This window comes from Cherax quadricarinatus, chromosome 53 (genome assembly GCF_038502225.1).
Source record: "Cherax quadricarinatus isolate ZL_2023a chromosome 53, ASM3850222v1, whole genome shotgun sequence".
Taxonomy (NCBI): domain Eukaryota; kingdom Metazoa; phylum Arthropoda; class Malacostraca; order Decapoda; family Parastacidae; genus Cherax; species Cherax quadricarinatus.
This window is the reverse complement of record NC_091344.1, coordinates 17,598,096-17,621,184: the sequence shown is the minus strand read 5'-3', so window position 1 is coordinate 17,621,184 and position 23,089 is coordinate 17,598,096. Positions and strand designations below refer to the sequence as shown.

General features: G+C 39.4%; 1 protein-coding gene across 1 annotated transcript in view; it reads right to left on the bottom strand.

Moving 5' to 3' along the window:
• Nucleotides 1-299: 299 nt before the first annotated feature.
• LOC128692187 (uncharacterized) overlaps nt 300-23,089 on the bottom strand; it is a 63,138-nt gene continuing 40,348 nt past the window's right edge. The window contains exon 2 of the mRNA XM_070096366.1: nt 300-8,352. Within this exon, the coding sequence (XP_069952467.1) occupies nt 5,965-8,352 (2,388 nt within the window). The 3' untranslated portion in view covers nt 300-5,964. The remainder of the gene's footprint in view (nt 8,353-23,089) is intronic.

Here is a 23,089-nt window from a genome sequence, read left to right as displayed (position 1 = left end):
TTTACTGTTATGCAGACTTCTGCAGTATTGTAATAATTGTATAATGTCAACTCATTTGTGCTGCATATTAGACTGGCCAGTTGGACATGTATTGGACAGTGACGTCATTTATTTACTCTTGAACATTGGCAAAAATCGAACAATTCCAGTACTTTGAGCTCAATTTTAAGGTACTTTCTGGTGTGAAACCAATCAAAATTATATCTATTTCTGTAATATATCTTCCAGTCTATCAAATGAGACAAAAAAAAAAAAAAAAAAAAAAAAAAAAAAAAAAAAAAAAAAAGAGAATACAACCATACAAAAAGTCTGGGGCCATGAATGTTGATACATTGTTCCCTTATTGTGCCCACTGCACCCCTACTCCTTAATGGGTTTATTTTGCATTTCCTCCCATCTCTCTCACTTCAGTATGTTGTTATGGCAGTGTGCAGATTTGAGACCAGGCCCTAGAGTACTTTAAAGGTACAGTATATATTATCATGTATCTCTCTCTCCTCCACTCCAGTGAGTACACGTTCAAGACTTTAAGGTGTTCCCAGTAATTTAAGTGCTTTACTGGTTGTGTGTGTGCCGTAAACAATCTCTGTATTTGTTACAGCTCTGATATTTCTCCTGCTCTGAAAGGGGCCGTCAGTACTGAGCAATATTCCAAATGAGGGAGCACTAGCAATTTGAAGAGTGTCACCATTGGCATTACTTCCCTTGTTTTGAAAGTTTTCAATACCCATCCCATCATCCTCTTGACTGTCATGATCTTTGTCTTATGTTCCTTGAAAGAAGAGTCAGCTGACATAATTAGTCTTAAGTCTTTTACGTATTCCTTTCATTCTATTTGGTGATCCTCTTGAGTTTTGTATACAGTGAGCCTTTTTAATTCTTCATTCTTTCCCTACCTAAGCAGCTGGAACTTATCACCACTGAATATCATGTTGTTCTCCATTGCCCACTGGAAAACCCTGCTTATGTCTTCGTGTAATTTTTCAGTGTCTTCTACTGTAGTGACTGTCATGCTTATTTTAGTGTCATCTGTAAATGATACAAAATTGTGATGGGTGTTTTTATCTATATCTGCTATGAGGATGAGAAACAGCAGAGGTGCCAGGACAGTGCCTTGGGAAACTGAGCTTTTTACCTCACTGATGCTGGAATTGCTCTTTTTACTACTACTTTTTCTGTTCTGTGTGATAGGAACTCGAAAATCCATCTGCCTACCTTCCTTCCAGTGGTGGGCACAGCTAACCAAAAAGTTAGCTTAACTAACCTCTAATCCATTAACTAAAAAAATTAGCTCCAATAACGCTAAACCGCTAAATGACAGAAAAAATTAGCGGAAACTAACGCTAACTTTTTCACATGAATTCAGATTAAGTTTAGTTTTTTGGTCTTTTACTTTTAAGACTTTTAGAACAGACCTGGAGAGCTTCCTAATAAGATCTAGAATGCCAAGGTCATAAGGACAGTGTTGCAAATAGTACTCATCTTTAATACTGTACTCAAGCATAAGTACCAGCATTGTAAAGTAACGAAATAAAGCTACTTGAGTAACTTTTCTCGGTATTTACTTTTTAAAAAGTACTGAAATTACTCACTACTTTTACTTAAGTACTAAAGTCTGTTATTACTTTTACTTCACTACTAACTGACGTTACATCAGTAATTTTTGAAAAATAAACACCAAGAAAAGTTACTTAAGTGCAGTACCCAGGTACTTTTACTTCGTTACTTTACAACACTGGGAAAGGTTCTGGATTTCTAAACTGTCATAACTTGCAATATCCACAAAAATTAAGAAAATTTCAAAAAAGCTATAGTAGTTTAATAAGCGCTTATAACTCATAAATGCCTTATAAGATATTCCTCCAGCTGTTTACGGCTGACCAAAATCCTGCCCAGGGTTGGGTGGGACATTGACATCTTGCTGGGGTTCAGCGTCTTGATCAGGCTGACAAAGGTGTGGGATTCCACTACACGCAGCGGTAGCATATTGCAGATGAACAGGCCACAATCTCTGTGTCTACCACAGGCTGACGGACACTAGTGCCAGCAGCTGCTGCAGACTCCTCAACAACCCCTCAGGTGGAACAGAAATGTCTCCCTTGTTCATAACAATAAGTGACAATGCGCCCCGGTGATCACTGACACTGTAAGACTATAACAATGCTGCTCAGATGCTACTGCTGCTGCAGCGACAAGTCACACTTACACGTAGTAAGCCAATAGTGTGCCTGACTGACTGTTGGAGAAATGCCCATAACAGACAGGAACAAACACGTGTGCCGTTGAAAAGGTACTGCCTTCTAACTACCAACATAGGAATTTTTTTTTAGCAGACTCAAATTTAGCGGAACTCTATTTAGCAGAAGCTAACTGGTCCGCTAACGGTTTTTCGAAGTTAGCGGAAACGCTAATCCGCTAAACAAAAAGTTAGTTCCACTAATTAGCGGTTAGCAGAACTGTGCCCACCACTGCTACCTTCCCCATAATTTTGTGCGCTATCATTTGTCAAACGTCTTTGCAAAATCTGTGCAGATCACATACGCATTTTGGTCGTTTTCCAACACCACCATAATTCTGTCATGGTGGTTCAGCAGCTTTAACAGGCATGATTATCCTGCTCTAAAGCCATGCTGGTTTGGGTTATGCCGGTTGTGCTGGTCCAAGAAATTTATAACCTGACATTTGCTTTTTCACTCTTTAAGCACCATCATCAATAAACATCCATCTGTGTGTAGATCAAACCAAGGTATTTTGGAAAGCTTGCAGCATGAGTAAATTTTTTATACACTACTCAAAACATTCAACAGATGGCAGAATATATTGGAAACATTCACAGACATATTAGGAATTTCAAGTTTTATGGCCCATAATAGGGATGGTTATACTTCAACACAGGGCTCTGTATTGCATGCCATGCATATTTTCCACTAACGTAGATACTACAGTGGACAGATGAACCAACTGGTTGTCACCATTCAAGGAAGGTCTGTAATCAGAGAAATGATTCACTAACTCATCATTGTGTAACTCTCAACCTATTCTGCATCAGGTGAACTTTTAATTAAAACAGTATTAAGCACCTCTCTTTAGTGGCAACTTTACACTATTCGCTGTTATGCAAAGTTAAGATGATCTGTCGCATTAATGAAAGTAGATTCTTGTACTATTTCACTAAGCAGAATCAGTGTTGAAACTCCCCATTATAATTACATTTGCACTTTCCTACATAATGAATTTTTAAAGTATTTCAGCTGTCACCCTAAATCTGCATTCAAGTATTATACTGATATTAACATAGAACACACACACTATAATAAATTATCTGGCACCAAATGAGATCACATCATAAAATAACCTACTGGAAAGTGTAAATAAAGTAGCTGATCACCGTCCATATTCTTACACATTTGGGGCACATAACTGCTATGGGTTTAGCACTTCATAAATGTGTAACTCATTCTCACATCACTGGTAATATCATGCAGATCTCACTGTTTCCAGGTGTTTTTAACCACCTCACTGTCAAAGGTATCACAGCCCTTTTTATAAATTTACTTATTTGTGGTTAAATATACATTTATATATCTGCATCACCTAACACAGAAAATAGCATCTGCAAGTTTACTGGACACATCAAGAATGTGGCATTGGAGACCTCATAAGAAAATTAATGCAGTTGAATAATGAAAGACTGAAATATAACTAATATGAACTACTCATCAGGGAAGTGCAACCCTACAAATTCAGCACTTCCTCTCCAATACAACAACCACTCCTCAGGATGTAAGTATTGGCAACATGTATCAATGCCAACAACTCTGCAACAAGTTTCAGCATGCATTAAAATTTTAGCAGACACACACTATAATATGTATATAAATTTCTTTAGTAGCGACAATTTAAAAGATAAAATTACAGATTTATACTGACTCTATAACTAACATACTGTACATAGGAATTAATCCATTATGGACTGGAGAAAAGCCAAGAAAATGAACGTTATTATATATAAAAATAATGCTCTGCTTAAATATCCAATTATTAAATATTTCATAAAAACTATCTCAAACTGAAAAGCTTAAAATTAAGTGAACAAGTTATTGCTTTCAGCATTAACGTACTTTACATACATTAGATATACAAATACATACATATGCATATACAAAGTACTGTATATAAAAAAACTACATAGCTGTAGTGTAATGAACATTAATGACAAATATATAGTCACACATTAGTGTTATTAATCACTTTTACACTCCTAAAACTTAAATCAATTTATCGTATATGTTTTCACATTGTAACAAACTACGTATAACCTGAAAATTAATTTTAACAATAAAGTGATTGTAAGGTGTAAACTGTGTAGCTCTGCCTTTAGTGGTAAGTTACCTTTCAATTATATAGTACGTACTTACAAGACTTCATTGTATAGCACTTTCATAACAACAATACTCTTGCAATCATTTGCCGCATTGTGTACAAGCCTTATTTAATTTTAAACTTTCCAAAGATAATAACAGTATGATTTCTGCTCAAATATATTGAACTTAAGACTGACGATTTGAGTATCATGTAATACAGCATTCTTAACACTGTAAGTACCATACCTAGTTACAATGAATATTATATACTTTGTGTGCCTTCTTACAATGATTTCTCTCTTATTCAAAGAAGTGATTGGGGAAAGGGGTACCCAAATTACAGAAATTCTATGTAATAGAAGAATGAAAATTCTCTTAGTTGGAAAACAAATTCAAATTAAAGATACAGTACTGTATGGTACTGGATTTTTCCAACTGAAATTAGTAATTTTTACAATCATTAAGAAAATTCAGAATCTCAGATTATTATTCAAAGCTCAAAGTCTGTGAATATCCATCCTTCATATTTGTAGATGAATGGTTCAGAGAACCGACATGTTGATAAATTAGACACATGTGCAACTCTTGGGTATCTTTATTGAGGAAACGTTTCGCCACACAGTGGCTTCATCAGTCCATACAAAGGAGAATCTTGAACAGGAATTCTTCGCTTGCCTAATTCTTGGGCACGACCTACTTCAACATTGAACAAATGTTACATGACCTACGACTGCTGCACCTCTCCTGCCAACGGTTTATAAGCTCCTCAGCACGTATGCCGTATTCTATTCAAGATTGATGGACTGACCACATCGACTCAAGGTTGAGGGACTGATTACCTCATTCTCCTCCTGTTCTTCAAGATTCTCCTTTGTATGGACTGATGAAGCCACTGTGGGGCGAAACGTTTCCTCAATAAATATACCCAAGAGTTGCACATGTGTCTAATTTATCAACATGTCAGTTCTCTGAACCATTCATCTACAAACCTGTCAGACACTGCAACTTCTTGGGATCTTAATACTTGGGAATTCTTCGCTTGCCTAATTCTTGGGCACGACCTACTTCAACATTGAACAAATGTTACACGACCTACGACTGCTGCACCTCTCCTGCCAACGGTTTATAAGCTCCTCAGCACGTATGCCGTATTCTATTCAAGATTGATGGACTGACCACATCGACTCAAGGTTGAGGGACTGATTACCTCATTCTCCTCCTGTTCTTCAAGATTCTCCTTTGTATGGACTGATGAAGCCACTGTGTGGCGAAACGTTTCCTCAATAAAGATACCCAAGAGTTGCACATGTGTCTAATTTATCGTCCTTCATATATATTTAGAAAAAATATTTAATAATTTTCTTAATAAAATTGCCGTTTTTAGGGATACATACTCCAAATAATTGGGGGGGGGGGGGAATTTTCTAAACTGGAAATAAAGGATTTTTGCTATTTGTAAATTTACACGTTGCAGAGACTTTCAAACTTAAATCAAATGTAATTGTGAAACTGGGAGAATTTTAAACAGAGAGAAATTAATGTACGGTACTTCATTATGAGATTCAACAAAAAATTAAGATACCATATCTATTCTTGATATTTACACATTTAAAGCTTCTGTTTTCTTTGATATTGATGTAAGAGAATGAACCGAGAGACAAAAAGTATCTTCACCCATCAATGGTGAGTATGGTGGTGGTGGCACAGCACAATGGGTATGTTGCGATGATGCTGTATAGAGAGAGCCCGTTGATGACCACATCTTAATACCCGAATCATTATCATTTTCACACTTATATTTTAAATCGTACTTAGGTGGATCTTTTTCACATTTATTCTTAGTTCGTGTTTCAGTTTTAATATAATTGAGAGGTATATCAACAAAATCATTATTATCACTGTTAACCGCTGTATTTTCATCTCTAGGAGACTGATCAACAAATGGCTTTTCAATGAAGTAGATAGCTTTTTGATCGTCGCTTAACAGAATAGGAGCCCTAGGTCTCTGGAACTCCACTGTACACATAGTGTTGGGGAGGTTTTCATTAGGTAGTAGTGCTGGATTCATTGGCTTTGTGAAAAAAGCCCTTGGCTTTGCCATCTCATGGCTTAAATACACTTTACTCCTATTTCTGTGTCGGCGAAATACCCAAAGTAAAGTTGATACAATTCCAAGCATTACAACAATACTGCAACAAACTGATAATGCAATTACAACTGAAGGATTCAACTGAATGCCATCCCTAGTTGCATCTGTTAATGGCATCTCATATATTAATGACTCTTCTGTCTTGTTTTTACTATCCTTTGTTAGAATCTGAGTGCCATTTCCAAAATCAGTCACATTATAAGTAAGGATAGGAATTCCTACTGAAAGAGTATTACTGGTACCATCAAATGCCTCACCCTTACTGGTCATTTCTGGAGTCTGCTTGCTTTCCTTTCCCGAATATCTACTGTCTATGTAATCTGGAGACGCTGTTGTATATTCAGCATTTATTTCCACCCGTAACTCTACATCTGAGGCAAATGTATCGTTATTCACCAAATTATTTGCTTTCTGATACTGTTCTGTTGACCTCATTTCAGGATCTTGTTCAGTTGAATCTGTCACACCAACGCCACTGTTAGGTCCTGTATCATGGATATTTTCCAAAAACTTTCTTATTATTTCAGACTTTTGAGGACTACCTAAGTCTGTAGGCTGTGTCAAGTTATGTTGCTGGCTATGTAAGTGTCTATTATCAGGGTCAACCCAAGTAGTAACAGTTGCACTTCGTGTAGCTGTAGAGTATGATGACCCTTCATAATTTGTTGCTTTAGCTATCTGACTTGGGTCAAACACTATGTGTGCATCCACTTTTAGTCCCTCTCTAGTTGTCATAATTTTATGGTCAAAGTTCCCAAGATCATCTAAAGGATTACTTGTAGCATCCAATACTATCTCTGTAACTGGAGATGCCTCAAGTAAAAAGTTTTGCTCTTCTGAGTCTGTACTGTTTCTTAGATCTGTGTCAAAAGGTGTTGAAGAATGAGCTACTGAAAAGTCATACAACTCTCTGTCTGAAACAATGTCAATGTTACTATCTGAAGATCTTGGAGGCTGAGTCACTGACCAATTATATTCTTCGGTGTTCATGTCAGTGCTATCTCCAGATGATGTCAGGGTCGTCAATGACCCATCATATTCTTCGGTGTTAGGGAGTATATCAATACTATCGCCAGATAATGATGAAACTGTCACTGACAAATCATATTCCTCACCACTAGATAAAACATCAGAGCCATCACCAGATGATTTTGAAGGAGTCGCTAGCCAATCATCTTTTTCATTCTTTGTGAAAATGTGTGCGCTAAACTGATGTACATCTTTCTGAGACCATGTTGTTGGTTCCGTATTATCAGTAATCTCTGCTGAAGATGGAATATTTGTTGTGAATATATCCGTATTGTAGTGCATGTCTTGTGTTTCATTTTCTTCAAGACTTATATCAGTATTGATACTTACTCTTGTTCTATTAACACCACCAGATTTATAAATTTTATTTACTGTCTTGTATTTACTTATTGTATCTGCAGGATCTTCTTCTGTAATTCCAATATTTTTACTTGTTAAATTATTCGAAAGTTTTATTAATTCAATAATACCAAAGTGATTAGTAAAGTCCACTGAATTTTCATTAGGGTTTGCAGTCTTAATATAACTGTCATTACTGTAGTTATTAGATACTTCTAATTCCCCTGTGATACCAGTAATTTCTTCAGCAGTGAGTTCTGAGGTAGAATAAGTTAAATCTGTAGGCAGGGTGGAATCATTCTCCATATATATTTTTTCAGCACTCCTTATACTGGGACTTATGAAAGCATCATTAAATACTGGGGCCTCTGTATTGACTTCAGAATTCTTGTAAGTTGCAACACTAGAAGGTCCTTGATTTTCCTTTAGTATGGCTTCATCCAAAGTCAGTTGGAGTGGAGGTGTCACCATCTAAAAGGACAAAATATGTTTGTTAAACAAGTTTCTGGTTTAAAAGTTCTGCCTATTCTTTAAAATTCTGCTCTCATTCTTAATAAACATGATTCTAGGTTTCCATATTTTAATGTTAACAAAGATTTAAGAATATATAACACTACAGTAATTGCCCAATTAGGATGAGAAATTCTGATGGCATACAGTATATTTATATGGACTACAGATATAGGGCTCATTTAATCTTTCCTAATCTAACCTTAATGACCAAAATTGCAGATTTTTTTTTTTAACATACCAGTGTCTCCCACTAAGGCCATTAATGTGACCCATGAAAGAAGAAAACTACAAGTTTTCTTCTTTTTAAATATAGTAATTCATACAGAAGAGGGTTACTAGCCCCTTGCTCATGGCATTTTAGTTGCCTTTTATGGTATGCATGGCTTATGGAGGAAAGATTCTTTTCCACCTCCCCATGGAAAAGAAAATATGTATACATATACAGTGATACCCCGAGTTTCGAACTGCTCCCAACTTGAACATTTATGTGAGTGTATTTGTGTAAGTGCATTTGTAAGTGTATTTTTGAGGGTCTGAAATGGATTAATCTAATTTACATTATTCCTTATGAGAACAAATTTGTTCGGTATTGGCACTCGAACAGCATTCTGGAAAAAATAAATTCGAAACTCTGGGTACCACTATACTATTATTATTTAAAATACGTACATACTACATTAAGGGAGAAGAGAAACTAATACATAAATACCAGAACTACAGTGGACCCCCGGTTATCGGCCGGTTCAGTTATCGGCTAACTCGGTTATCGGCCGGTTTTTCGGCGCCCGGTTATCAGCCGTTAATTCGGTCATCGACCATTTGGGAGGCATCCATCCGCTGGCTGGGACCGCTTGCGAGTCAGTTTGGCTTTGTCTCTGGGTGAGTGAGGAAGGTTCTGCTCATTCATCCAAACATTTTGCTATAATCCATTATTTTTTGTGGTTACTAATCGAGTACAACTGCAAAATAAGCAACCATGGGTCCAAAGAAACACATTACATAGTACAGTGGATCCCCCGCCTTACGATATTAATCCATTCCTGAGAGCTCATCGTAAGCCGAATTAATTTTCCCCATAAGAAATAATGGAAATCAAATTAATCCGTTCCTGACACCCCAAAGTATGAAAAAAAAAAATTTTACCACATGAAATATTAATTTTAATACACACAAACTGAAGAAGATATGCACAATTACTACTCTACTAAGAATAGAATACATGACACTTACCTTTATTGAAGATTTGGTGATGATTGATGGGATGGGAGGAGGGGAGTGTGTGGAAGTTATTGTTTAGAAGGGGAATCCCCTTCCATTAGGACTTGAGGTAGCAAGTCCTAATGGACTTGGACCAGCTTCAGAGTCACTGGACCTCTGTCGCACAACAAATCTGTCCATAGAGCTCTGTACCTCCCGTTCCTTTAAGACTTTCCTAAAATGGGCCATAACATTGTCATTGTACAGGTTGCCAACACGGCTTGCAGTAGCTGTGTCAGGGTGATTTTCATCCATAAAGGTTTGCAGTTCAACCCACTTTGCACACATTTCCTTAATCTCTTTTTTCAATTCCATACTAATTCTCGCCCTTTTTACCACAGGGATGGCACTAAAAGCTTTTTTGGGGTTCATGGTGACTTATTTTGCAGTTACAAGCACTAAAAACACTGGGATACTGTGAAATGTACCGAATGCATGCATAGATGCTACTGCACTGGCTGGCTTGTAAACACTGGCGCTGAGGCCACACGTGGGACACGTCCCGGACGAATCACGTAAGGCAAGTTTTTTATCATGAGACGAGGCAAAATTTTTGCGTTCAAATGCTTCATATGGCGGATTTAACGTAATGAGATGCGTTCGTAAGGCGGGGGTCCACCGTACAGTGGACCCCCGGTTCCCGATATTAATCCGTTCCTGAGAGCTCATCGTAAACCAAAAATATCGGAAAGCGAATCAATTTTCCCCATAAGAAATAATGGAAATCAAATTAATCCGTGCAAGACACCCAAAAGTATGAAAAAAAAAAACTTTTACCACATGAAATATTAAGTTTAATGCAATAGAATAATTACAATAACAACAATAACAATGGATTAATAACAATAGAATATAATTGACACTTACCTTTAATGAAGATCTGGTGATGATTGATGGGATGGGAGGAGGAGTGTGTGTTGAACCTATTGGATAGAAGGGAAGTCCCCCTCCAGTAGCGCTGGAGGTATCAAGTCTTTTTCCGGGGTTTATTTATTTATTTATTTATTTAATTTATTTATTTATTTATTTAATAATTTGAGCATACATACAGAGGTACAAAAAAATACAGGTAAGAGCAGCATGCCAAAGCCGCTTGTATGCATAGAATTACGGGCTGGCTTAAAATTAACTTAAGATTAACTAAGCAATGATGTAATCAGTGATAAAACATTATTGTAAACAGATAACAATAAAGCACAAATGAGTATCACAAAGACAGGTCATATGGTTGCATGCATTGCTGTACATTCAGTCGAATGGAGTATTCTGTTTGTGGCATGCAAAGAGTACGTAACCTTTATTCGGCGCATGTACACACCCTCATTTACAGGCTATCTCCCCCAACCAGCGAACCAGGTTGCTAAGAGTTGATGATGGGGCCCCGTCGTTCAACTAGTGACCAGGTTCTAGCCAATAAGAAGATGGTTTTGGCAATCGCAGAGGTTATGTGGGTACCACTCTCCTGTCTGCCCTTGTCATTCCCATTCTAGAGCTGGTTGAAGCACGGTCTGGTATCTTGTGGCTTCTATTTCTGCCTTGCTTACCGTGGAGTGCACTATACTTATCACTGTACATAGTGTACATATTGCTGTTCTAAATTGGTGAAGGATAATACAAGTCTAAACTTTTTCTGCTGTGTTTATTTTGCTCCCATTACACCCGGGATAACAGGCCATTTGGAATCCTGGGTTGTAATATGGGTAGCCTGTCCGAGAGCTGGAGCTGGACTTAGAGAAACGGTTGAGCTTAGGGTGAAGCTCATAGCAGGAACATTATGCAGCTTGCTGTCTGGCATTGCATTCGCTTTGCCTACGCTTTACAAATTTTGCGTGTCAGTTACTGTTATGGTCAGCCTTGCTATTGTGTGATCGTTCAACAGCTCGCTACTAGCTTGTTCGGTGTGCTTGCTTCGCTACGGTCAATCTTCTAGAACAGTGTAGCTGTCTGGCATTGCTTTACAAATTTTGCGTGTCAGTTGTTACTAGCCTGTTCGGTGTGGAGAATTTTGCAGTCAGCTTTGCTTGTATGCGTATTCTGCAATCGTACTGTGCATAGCTAAGCGTGTTCTGCAATTTAACATGTTACGTTGGGGTATTCTGCAATCGTACTGTGCACAGCAAATAACTTATGCCACCTAGACGAGTCAGACGTCTGGTGTCGGCATATACTTTGCATAACCTACCTAAATTGTCCCTACAGCGTTGTTGGCAAATTGCTCGTTCCATTGGCATTAAATACAAACGCACTCTCACAGCTGCGCAACTGCGTTCACTGATTGCTGACAAACTTATAGAAGAAGAGATGGCACATCAGACTCCTCCCTCTACGGGAGCTAGAGCAAAAACTACTATGTTCTCGCAGGAGGAAGATGATACACCTACGCAGCAAAATGGTCAGTATAGTGCAGCTGGGTTGTCTCAAGGTGAATCAGCATCGTTGGCAATTGAGCTGGCAAAAATCAATCTTGAGCAAACTAAGGAACAGAGAGCATTCGCAAGGGAAGAATTTGATAGGGAAAGAGAAAGGAGGCAGTTTTTGCATTCTGTAAATGATTTTAGTTTACAAAAAGCAGTACAGTTTGTTCCCCGCTTCAATGAGGCCAAACCAGAACAATTTTTCGAAAGCTTCGATAATCAGGCTCGAGCCTTGAGGTGGCCGGAACAGCATTGGGCATCGTTGGTTCATACAGCATTGTTTGGTAAGGCACAGGAATTTACGTCAGTATTAAATGACGCTGAATTTTCTGATTATCAAGTAGTGAAGACCACAGTGTTGGGAGCATATACATGTATCCCAGCCAAATACCGTAAGCTTTTTAAACTAAGGAGGCGGCAGCTTGGTCAATCCCTAGTGGACTTTGTGAGACGGCAAACCAAAGCTTTTACCAGCTGGTATAAAGCAAGTGGTGTCTCTACCTTTGAGGAGCTGGTACAGCTTATTCTGACTGATAACCTGCTGGAGTCTGTGGGACCAGAGGTTCGAGTCTTTCTGCAGGATCGTGACTTAACCACTGCATTGGAGGCAGCCAGGTTGGCTGATACCTTCGAAACTAACCGCTCCTTGTCCGAGCGGTCCCGTCTCTCTTTTCAACAGCCTGGCATGAGCAGAGATCGTCAACCTTGGAGAATGAAGTGCCAGCCGGAGGGAGAACGTCTACGTCAGCCAACTAAGTCACCTGGTGAGCCACGCTTCTCAACTTATGGTCCACCTGCGGAGAGGCAAACTACTCATGGTGCATCTCGACAACAGTATCCAGAGTGACACCAGCCAGAACGACACCATTTGCAACGTCAGCAGGGAGTAAAGGGCAAGCCTGTCGTCTGCTTCCTGTGTAATAAAGTAGGTCACATCCGTCCCAACTGCCCCCATAAACCCCAACCCATTGGGAAAATCTCTAATATCCCTAGTAACATGTCCCCTAGAGAAGTAGAAAAAGGTATGGCCCCTTATTATTGCAAGAGTCTTATTTCCCTTCAGGAAAACTCAGAAACAACTGAAGTAAAGACCTTTAGAGATACTGGAGCATATTGCTCACTTGTAAGAGAAGGAATATTACCCCTTTCAGAGAACACTTCCTTGAATTCCTCTGTTTTATTGGAAGCATTTAGAGGAGCTATATATTCTGTCCCTTTGCATAAAATTTATGTACAGTGCAAATATTACACTGGGTACTTGACTGTAGGTGTCTCAAAAGGATTCCCCATGAAAGATGCCATGTTATTACTGGGTAATAACATTACTACTGTTAGTGCGTGTCCTGAACCTATAATGAGTAATTCTTCTCCGGTGTTGGCCATAACTCGGGCAACATCCCAAGGGTTGTCTGGAGAGAATGTTGACCTATCCTTGGACGACTCCGATCTTGGAATAGCCACGTTGTTTTATGAGGCACACCAGCCGGAGCCTCGTAAATCAAGTGAACAGGCCCCGATCAAGCCTTCCTATTCCCAGGTTGCAGGATTGCCAGATGTCTCTGTTTCCATGCCCAAGGGACTGTCCTTCTGGGAGGAATAACGAAAGGACCCTTCTTCAAAATTCACTTTTCAGGCAGCCATGGGTAAATCCTCTTTGGATCATCCGGTCAAGTATGAAGTCAAAAACGATTATTTGATCTGCACTGAGACTGGTAAGGAGATAGAGGGCCGGCAATTGTTTAACAGGTTAGTGGTTCCAACAAAGTATAGACCTCAAATATTAAATATAGCTCATAATACTTCATTAGGAGGTCACTTAGGAATTACAAAAACCTTGTATAGAATCACAAAAGAATTTTATTGGCCAAAACTAAAGAAAGATGTGAAGAATCATATTAGGTGTTGCCGAGAATGTCAGCAAGTAGGGAAACCTGGACATTCCATTAAACCTGCACCTCTCCAACCTATACCTGCTGATGGAGAACCTTTTGCAGATTTAATTATAGATTGTGTAGGTCCACTACCTAGGTCAAAGTCTGGAAATCAATATTTATTTACAATTATGGATAAAGTAACCAAATATCCTGAGCAATTCCCATGCGTAGTATTAATACTAAAGCTATTCTCAAAGCTTTAACCAAATTCATTTCTTGTTTTGGCATTCCTAAAACTATTCAAAGTGATCAAGGTACTAACTTTACTGCCAAAGCATTTAGGGAAGTATTAACTAGGCTTGAGGCGTGAGGAAGAGTCAGTTGTGAGTGTGGGGGAAGTTCGTGAGGCAGTAGGTAAAATGAAAGGGGGTAAGGCAGCCGGGATTGATGGGATAAAGATAGAAATGTTAAAAGCAGGTGGGGATATAGTTTTGGAGTGGTTGGTGCAATTATTTAATAAATGTATGGAAGAGGGTAAGGTACCTAGGGATTGGCAGAGAGCATGCATAGTTCCTTTGTATAAAGGCAAAGGGGATAAAAGAGAGTGCAAAAATTATAGGGGGATAAGTCTGTTAAGTATACCTGGTAAAGCGTATGGTAGAGTTATTATTGAAAGAATTAAGAGTAAGACGGAGAATAGGATAGCAGATGAACAAGGAGGCTTTAGGAAAGGTAGAGGGTGTGTGGACCAGGTGTTTACAGTGAAACATATAAGTGAACAGTATTTAGATAAGGCTAAAGAGGTCTTTGTGGCATTTATGGATTTGGAAAAGGCGTATGACAGGGTGGATAGGGGGGCAATGTGGCAGATGTTGCAGGTGTATGGTGTAGGAGGTAGATTACTGAAAGCAGTGAAGAGTTTTTACGAGGATAGTGAGGCTCAAGTTAGAGTATGTAGGAAAGAGGGAAATTATTTCCCAGTAAAAGTAGGCCTTAGACAAGGATGTGTGATGTCACCGTGGTTGTTTAATATATTTATAGATGGGGTTGTAAGAGAAGTAAATGCGAGGGTCTTGGCAAGAGGCGTGGAGTTAAAAGATAAAGAATCACACATAAAGTGGGAGTTGTCACAGTTGCTCTTTGCTGATGACACTGTGCTCTTGGGAGATTCTGAAGAGAAGTTGCAGAGATTGGTGGATGAATTTGGTAGGGTGTGCAAAAGAAGAAAATTGAAAGTGAATACAGGAAAGAGTAAGGTTATGAGGATAACAAAAAGATTAGGTGATGAAAGATTGGATATCAGATTTTAGGGAGAGAGTATGGAGGAGGTGAATGTATTCAGATATTTGGGAGTGGACGTGTCAGCGGATGGGTCTATGAAAGATGAGGTGAATCATAGAATTGATGAGGGGAAAAGGGTGAGTGGTGCACTTAGGAGTCTGTGGAGACAAAGAACTTTGTCCTTGGAGGCAAAGAGGGGAATGTATGAGAGTATAGTTTTACCAACGCTCTTATATGGGTGTGAAGCATGGGTGATGAATGTTGCAGCGAGGAGAAGGCTGGAAGCAGTGGAGATGTCATGTCTGAGAGCAATGTGTGGTGTGAATATAATGCAGAGAATTCGTAGTTTGGAAGTTAGGAGGAGGTGCGGGATTACCAAAACTGTTGTCCAGAGGGCTGAGGAAGGGTTGTTGAGGTGGTTCGGACATGTGGAGAGAATGGAGCGAAACAGAATAACTTCAAGAGTGTATCAGTCTGTAGTGGAAGGAAGGCGGGGTAGGGGTCGGCCTAGGAAAGGTTGGAGGGAGGGGGTAAAGGAGGTTTTGTGTGCGAGGGGCTTGGACTTCCAGCAGGCATGCGTGAGCGTGTTTGATAGGAGTGAATGGAGACAAATGGTTTTTAATACTTGACGTGCTGTTGGAGTGTGAGCAAAGTAACATTTATGAAGGGGTTCAGGGAATCCGGCAGGCCGGACTTGAGTCCTGGAGATGGGAAGTACAGTGCCTGCACTCTGAAGGAGGGGTGTTAATGTTGCAGTTTAAAAACTGTAGTGTAAAGCACCCTTCTGGCAAGACAGTGATGGAGTGAATGATGGTGAAAGTTTTTCTTTCTTGGCCCACCCTGCCTTGGTGGGAATCGGCCAGTGTGATAATAATAATAATTAACTAGGCTAGGGATAATCCACAACTTATCCACTGCCTATCATCCTCAGTCCCAAGGCGCCTTGGAAAGATTCCATCAGACGTTAAAAACCATGAAGAGAACTTTTTGCATGTACTTTCCTACAGACTGGGATGAATCACTACCTTTGTTGCTGTTCTCAGTACGAGAGACGGTGCAAGAGTCTACAGGGTATAGTTCGTTTGAGCTGATCTTTGGGCACAATGTACGAGGTCCTCTTCGGGTGCTCAAAGAAGGATGGATGGGAGAAGACGTTAGCTCAACACTCTACAACCCGTCTTCAAGGTTGCAGGTGGCACGTCAGTTAGCCAAGGCTAACCTAAAGACAGCTCAAAGTAAGATGAAACAGAGGTATGACAGAAGTGCACAATTCCGCTCCTTCCATCCAGGACACAAGGTGTTGGTGCAGGAACCTATACCTGGCCACACCTTGAAAGCTAGATTTACGGGACCTATGCAGATTGTAAGTAGATTATCTGATGTAAATTATGTGGTAGCTCCCATTGATAAGACCTCAAAAACTAAAACTTACCACATTAATCAATTAAAATATTTCCATACACCAGATAAAGTCCCAGTAATGACTCTGTCCTCTACCTCTGAGGACGACTCTGATTCTTTGCACTCTATCTCTTTTTATTTATTTATTTATTTATTTCCAATTTGTGCACACATACAGAGGTACAAAAAAAATACAGATAAGAGCAGTATGCCAAAGCCACTTATACTATGCATAGCATTACGGGCTGGCTTAAAATTAACTTAAGATTAACTAAGCAATGATTATTATTATTATTATAATCAAAAAGAAGCGCTAAGCCACAAGGACTATACAGCGCTGCTACTAAGCAATGATGAAATCAGTGATAAAACATTAATGTAAACAGATAACTATAAAGCACAAGTGAGTATTACAAAGACAGGTCATATGGTTGCATTCAGTTAGGTAGTGATTCTGTTAGGTAGTGTATTTAAAAAATAATAGTTAGATTGGGTTTTAGATTTAACATTTATGTGATATAATTGTGAGAAACATTTAAGATATACAATTTATAATGTTCAGTTATTCAGTATTTATTTGGTTTTGGGTGAGTAAGTAATCTTTGAGAAGAGACTTGAATTTATAAACAGGTTGTGTTTCTTTTATATTTACAGGTAATGAATTCCAGATTTTAGGGCCTTTTATGTGCATTGAGTTTTTGCATAGTGTGAGATGGACACGAGGAACATCAAAGAGTGATCTGTGCCTTGTGTTATGGTCATGTGTTCTGTTGAGGTTGGCAAGGAGATGTTTGAGGGGAGGGTTAATATCAGAGTTAAGTGTTCTATGTATGTAATAGGTGCAGTAATAAGTATGGATGTTTTGTATGGTGAGTAGGTTTAGTGTATTGAATATTGGTGGAGTGTGCTGCCTGTAGTGAGAATTTGTTATCATTCTAACTGCAGCCTTTTGTTGGGTAATTAGTGGTCTGAGATGGTTAATTGTTGTTGAGCCCCATGCACAAATTCCATAGGTGAGATAGGGGTAAATAAGAGAGTGATATAGGGCCAGGAGGGCTGACTGTGGAACATAGTACCGTATCTTCGATAGTATGCCTACAGTCTTGGAAATTTTCTTAGAAATTTGATGTATATGTGTATGAAATTTGAGTCTATTATCAAGGTGGATTCCTAAGAATTTTCCCTCTGTTAGTTTTGTGATAGGTGATCCATTTATCATTATGTTAAGAGGGACATCTGTAGCTCTGTTACCAAACTGAATGAAGTAGGTTTTGTCAATGTTTAGTGTAAGTTTGTTAGTCCTCATCCAGGTAGATATTTTCTGTAATTCGGTATTTACAGTATTGGCTAGCGTGACTGGGCTCGGGTGAGAGAAGACGTATGTAGTGTCATCTGCAAATAGTGTGGGTTTGAGTAATTGCGAAGCATTTGGAAGGTCATTTATGTATAGGAGAAAGAGAAGAGGGCCAAGGACACTTCCCTGTGGGACACCAACTGTAATTGGTTGTGCAGAAGAGTTTGCCCCATTTGCGTACACATATTGGCTTCTGTTGCTGAGGTAAGACTTGAGGTAGTTGAGGGAGTGCCCTCTTATACCATAGTGTGACAATTTTACGTGGAGCAAGTCATGGTCAACTGTATCAAAAGCTTTACGTAAGTCAATGAAGATCCCCAGTGGGACTTCTTTTTTCTCTATTGCAGTGTATATATGTTCTAGCATGTGTATAATAGCATCATTAGTATTTTTATTAGGCCTGAATCCAAATTGGCAGGGGTTGAGTATGTTTTGGGAGATAAGGTAGGAGTAGATTCGTTTATGAATTAATTTTTCGAAGATTTTTGAGAGAGGGTGTAAGTTGGATATTGGCCTATAGTTATTCAACTCTGTTTGGTCTCCTCCTTTGTGGATCGGGGTGACCCTTGCTATTTTGAGTACTGTAGGGAAGGTGGAGGATTCAATGGATTTGTTAAAGAGTGTTGCAATGATTGGTGATAGCACTTGTGACACTTTTTTGTATATAAGGGGTGGTAAGGTATTTAAATCTCCTGCCTTGTTTTTTAGTGCGTTGATAATAAGGGAGACTTCGTATGGGTTAGTCGGAGCTAGGAACAGTGTGTTCGGGTAGTTGCCGGTGAGGTAGTCATTTGGTGGGGTATCTGAGCTTGGGATTTTATTGGCAAGGTTTTGTCCTATAGTGGAGAAGAAATCATTGAGTCTGTTTGCTGTTTCTGTTGGTGGGAGTTGGGGTTCATCTGTTTTTGCTAATTTTATTTCGCTATTTCGTGATATCTTTTTTGTTCCCAGAATTTCTGATAGGGTTTTCCAGGTCTTTTTTATATCACCTCGTAAGTTGGATAATCTGTTCTCATAATATAATTTTTTTGCCCTTCTTATCAGGCTGGTTAGGATTGACGAGTAACGTTTTGTTTGGTCTCTGGTTATGTGACCCATTCTGTACTGTTTTTCATATTGGTGTTTTGTATTTATGGATTTGAGAATGCTGGGTGTTAGCCAGGGACTGTTCAGTCTCTTTGCTGTCATCTGTTTAGTTTTTTTAGGGCAGTGCTTGTTATAGAGGTATTGTTTTTTTTTTAGAAAATTATTAATACATTCGTCAATATCTGTATAGGTTTCTAGCTCAGTGTGCCAATCAATGTTTGCTATTGCTGTTGTGAAGTTATTAATGGCTGCCTCATTATGAAGTCTGAAGGTGACTTTAGTAGTGTCTTGGGGTAGTTTACCAAGAGTTGTTATGAGGAAAGTAGGGTAGTGGTCTGTGGTATTATCTGTAATTATGCCTGATTTTAAAGGGGATATGGTGTTGGTCCAGATGTGGTCAAGTAAGGAAACACTAGTCTCTGTAACTCTTGTAGGTTTTGTTACTGTTGGTAGTAACATACAGTTACTCATTGTGTTTGTGAATTCAGTAACGTGTGGGTCCTGGTCTTGCAGGAGATTTATATTGAAGTCACCTGAGAGTAGTAAGTGATCTTTGTTCATGCGTGCATCAGTTATCATACTTCCTAGATTTTTACTAAATTGGCTAATGTTTGACTGTGGAACTCTGTAGATGTTTATCAATGTGAGAGGTTTTTGTAGGTACTTTGATTTGAATTTAGCTATTATATATTCCCCATGTTCATCCCTTGTGCAAGTATTAGTGATACATTCTAGTTGGTCTGAGTAGTATATGGCTGTGCCACCCCCTTGTTGATCTGGCCTACAGTTGTGTATGGCTGTGTAACCAGGAATGGCATAGACATCTGTACTATCAGGCTTTAGCCAGGTTTCAGTTAGTGTAATGATGGACATATTGGCATGTAAGGAATTTAGTAATGCTATGAGGTCATCGTAATGCTTGCTTAAAGATCTGATATTGTAGTTAAATATAGTTATGTTGTTGTTGGCACTGAGAAGTGCCTTTGATTGTTCTGCAGTGTAGTAATTACAGTTACTGTTTGATTCATTTAAGTCATTAAATAAGAGGTTGGTATCAGGATCAATGCTTGTAATCATAAGATTTGTAGTGAATCTATAGTTTGAATTAAGTATAAAACAAAGTAAATAGTCTTAAGCTAAAAAATAGCACCTGGATTATTTAACAAATGTAAAATAATGAGCTAAGGGACTAATACAAATAAAGTGATGATCAAATAGTGGAGCTTGGGAATATGATAGTAGATAGTACTATAAAGGTAATTTTTTAAAGTTAGAATTATAGTATAAAATTATAATATAAAAGGGACTAATATAGGTTGTGGTGACGATAAAGTGGTAATCAAAAAAATGAGCTTTGGAATATAATGGCAAAATTGTGAACTTATTCTACTTATTCTGTCCTCCTCAAGGATCCTAGCCCTTTAATGGAGGGACTATCTGAAACGCAAGCGACAAATTTAACTGAGCTTCTACAGTCATATCCTAATATTTTTTCGGATGTGCCAAAAAAAGTACCTTAGGTTATGATGTAGATGTGGGAAACTCTAAACCAATTAAACTCTCCCCCTACAGAGCTAATCCTGAAAAGCAAAGGTTACTTCAGCAGGAAGTAAAATTTTTGTTAAAGCATGGTTTAGTGGAGGAGTCATCTAGTCCATGGGCTTCACCGTGCATCCTTGTGAAGAAGGCTGATGGAGGGTTTCGTATGTGTACAGACTACCGTAAGGTGAATGAGGTCACAATTACAGATGCTTTCCTCGTCTGGATGACGTAATTGACTTTGTGGGTAAGGCTACTTTTGTGTTCAAGTTAGATCTCCTTAAAGGTTACTATCAGGTACGTTTGACGGATAAGGCGAAGGAAATCTCTGCCTTCGTAATTCCAGGAGGTCATTATCAATACACAGTTACCCCCTTCGGAATGAAAAATTCCCCCTCTTCATTCCAGAAACTTATCCATCAGGCTATTAAAGGACTTGAAGGCACGGCAGCATACCTAGATGATATTATTGTGGTGTCTGATATTTGGGATCAACACCTACTTAGACTTAAGGCTCTTTTTGAGACCTTTAAGAGTTCCCATTTAACAGTAATTTATCTAAATCTTCCTTTGGCCAGGCCACTGTCACTTTTCTAGGCCATGAAGTAGGTAGTGGTAAAGTTGCACCTAAACTTGCTAAGGTTCTTGCTATTAAAGATTATCCAGTTCCTCATGATAGGAAATCTCTTCAACATTTCCTAGGCATGATAGGATTTTACAGAAGGTTCTGTAAGAATTTCTCAGATATTGTAGCCCCTCTTACCTCTCTTACCAGTCACAAAGTTCTTTTGTCAAACTTCTTTTGACAAAGCAAAATGAATATTGTGTACTGCACCCATTCTCTTGTCTCCAGACTTCTCCAAACCTTTTTCATTACAGGTTGATGCTTGTGAGTCTGGGGTTCGGGCAGTACTATTACAAAACGAGAATGAGGAGTTGCAGCCTGTAGCATACTTTTCAGCCAAGTTCCAGCCACATCAGAGGGCTTACTCTACCATTGAAAAAGAGCCCTCGCGCTGGTACTGGCTTTGGAGCATTTCGATGTTTATGTGGGCCAGACATCGCAGGTGGTCACAGTCTACAGTGATCACAATCCTCTAGTATATCTCCAAGCCATGAAGAACCACAACACAAGGCTCATGCGCTGGACACTAAGACTGCAACCATACTCACTCATTATTATTATTATAATCAAAAAGAAGCGCTAAGCCACAAGGGCTATACAGCGCTGCAGGGTAGGGAAGGAAGCAAGGGAATTGGATGGCAGAAGGGAGGGGGGATGATCAGCAGGTTACAGAAAACAGCGGGGCAGGGGATAGTACGGGGGTAGAGGGTAGCAAGAGATACAAGTAGAAAGGGCTGAACGTATCAAAATTTGTGGAGTAAGTCAGTCGTTGTCAAAAAGTCAATGAGAGAGTCCGGATGAAAGGTGGGTCCATCAGCGAGAAGGGAAGGTAAAGAGAGAGCAGCGGGGCGAAGACGACGACAGAGGTAAATTCTGCGTGCTCGTTGATAAAGTGGGCAGTCCAACAGAATGTGGCTGACTGATAATGGAGCTTGGCAATTCTCACAGAGAGGAGCAAGACGCCTCTCCATGAGATATCCATGAGTAAGACGAGTATGGCCAATGCGAAGACGGGAGAGAGTAGTCTCCCAACCTCGACACTGGTGATAAGAAGACGGCCAGTAACCTATACTCGGTTTAATAGACTGAAGTTTGTTGCCGAGCATAGTAGACCAACGTTGTTGCCAACGGGTGTGAAGGTGGGAAGATATTACAGCAAAATAGTCCGTACATGGAATACCTCTATAAGAAACTGGTAGGTCATGTACTGCTGACCGCGCAGCAGTGTCTGCCTGTTCATTGCCCTGTACGTCAACATGACCAGGGACCCAACAAAAAACAATATCTTTATGCTTAGTAAAGATGCGGCGTAGCCAAAGTTGGATACGGAGGACTAAGGGGTGAGGTGTATCAAATTTTTGTATAGCCTGTAAAGCACTAAGGGAGTCTGAGACAACCACAAATGATGACACAGGCATAGATGCTATACGGATAAGTGCTGTAAGGATGGCATATAATTCAGCAGTAAAAATACTAGCTGAAGATAGTAAATGCCCTTGTACGACGCTGTCCGGAAACACTGCTGCGAATCCTACGCCGTCAGAAGACTTAGAGCCATCTGTGTACACAGCAATGGCATGAGAATGAGAGTGAAAGTGGTCAAGAAAAAGAGAGCGGGAAGCGACCGTAGACAGTTGGGCTTTCGAGCAAGGGAGGGAGAAAGAACAGACTCGAACAGCTGGAACTTCCCAGGGGGGTAGGGAAAAGTGTGATGCTACATGTACATAGAAAGGTGGTAGTTGAAGAGAAGACAAGAGCGAATGAAGGCGAAGAGAGAAGGGACGGAGTAAGCAGGGGCGGCGAACAAATAAAGAATGTCTACTAATATCAGTGACCATTCTATAAATGGAAGGATTGCGGAGAT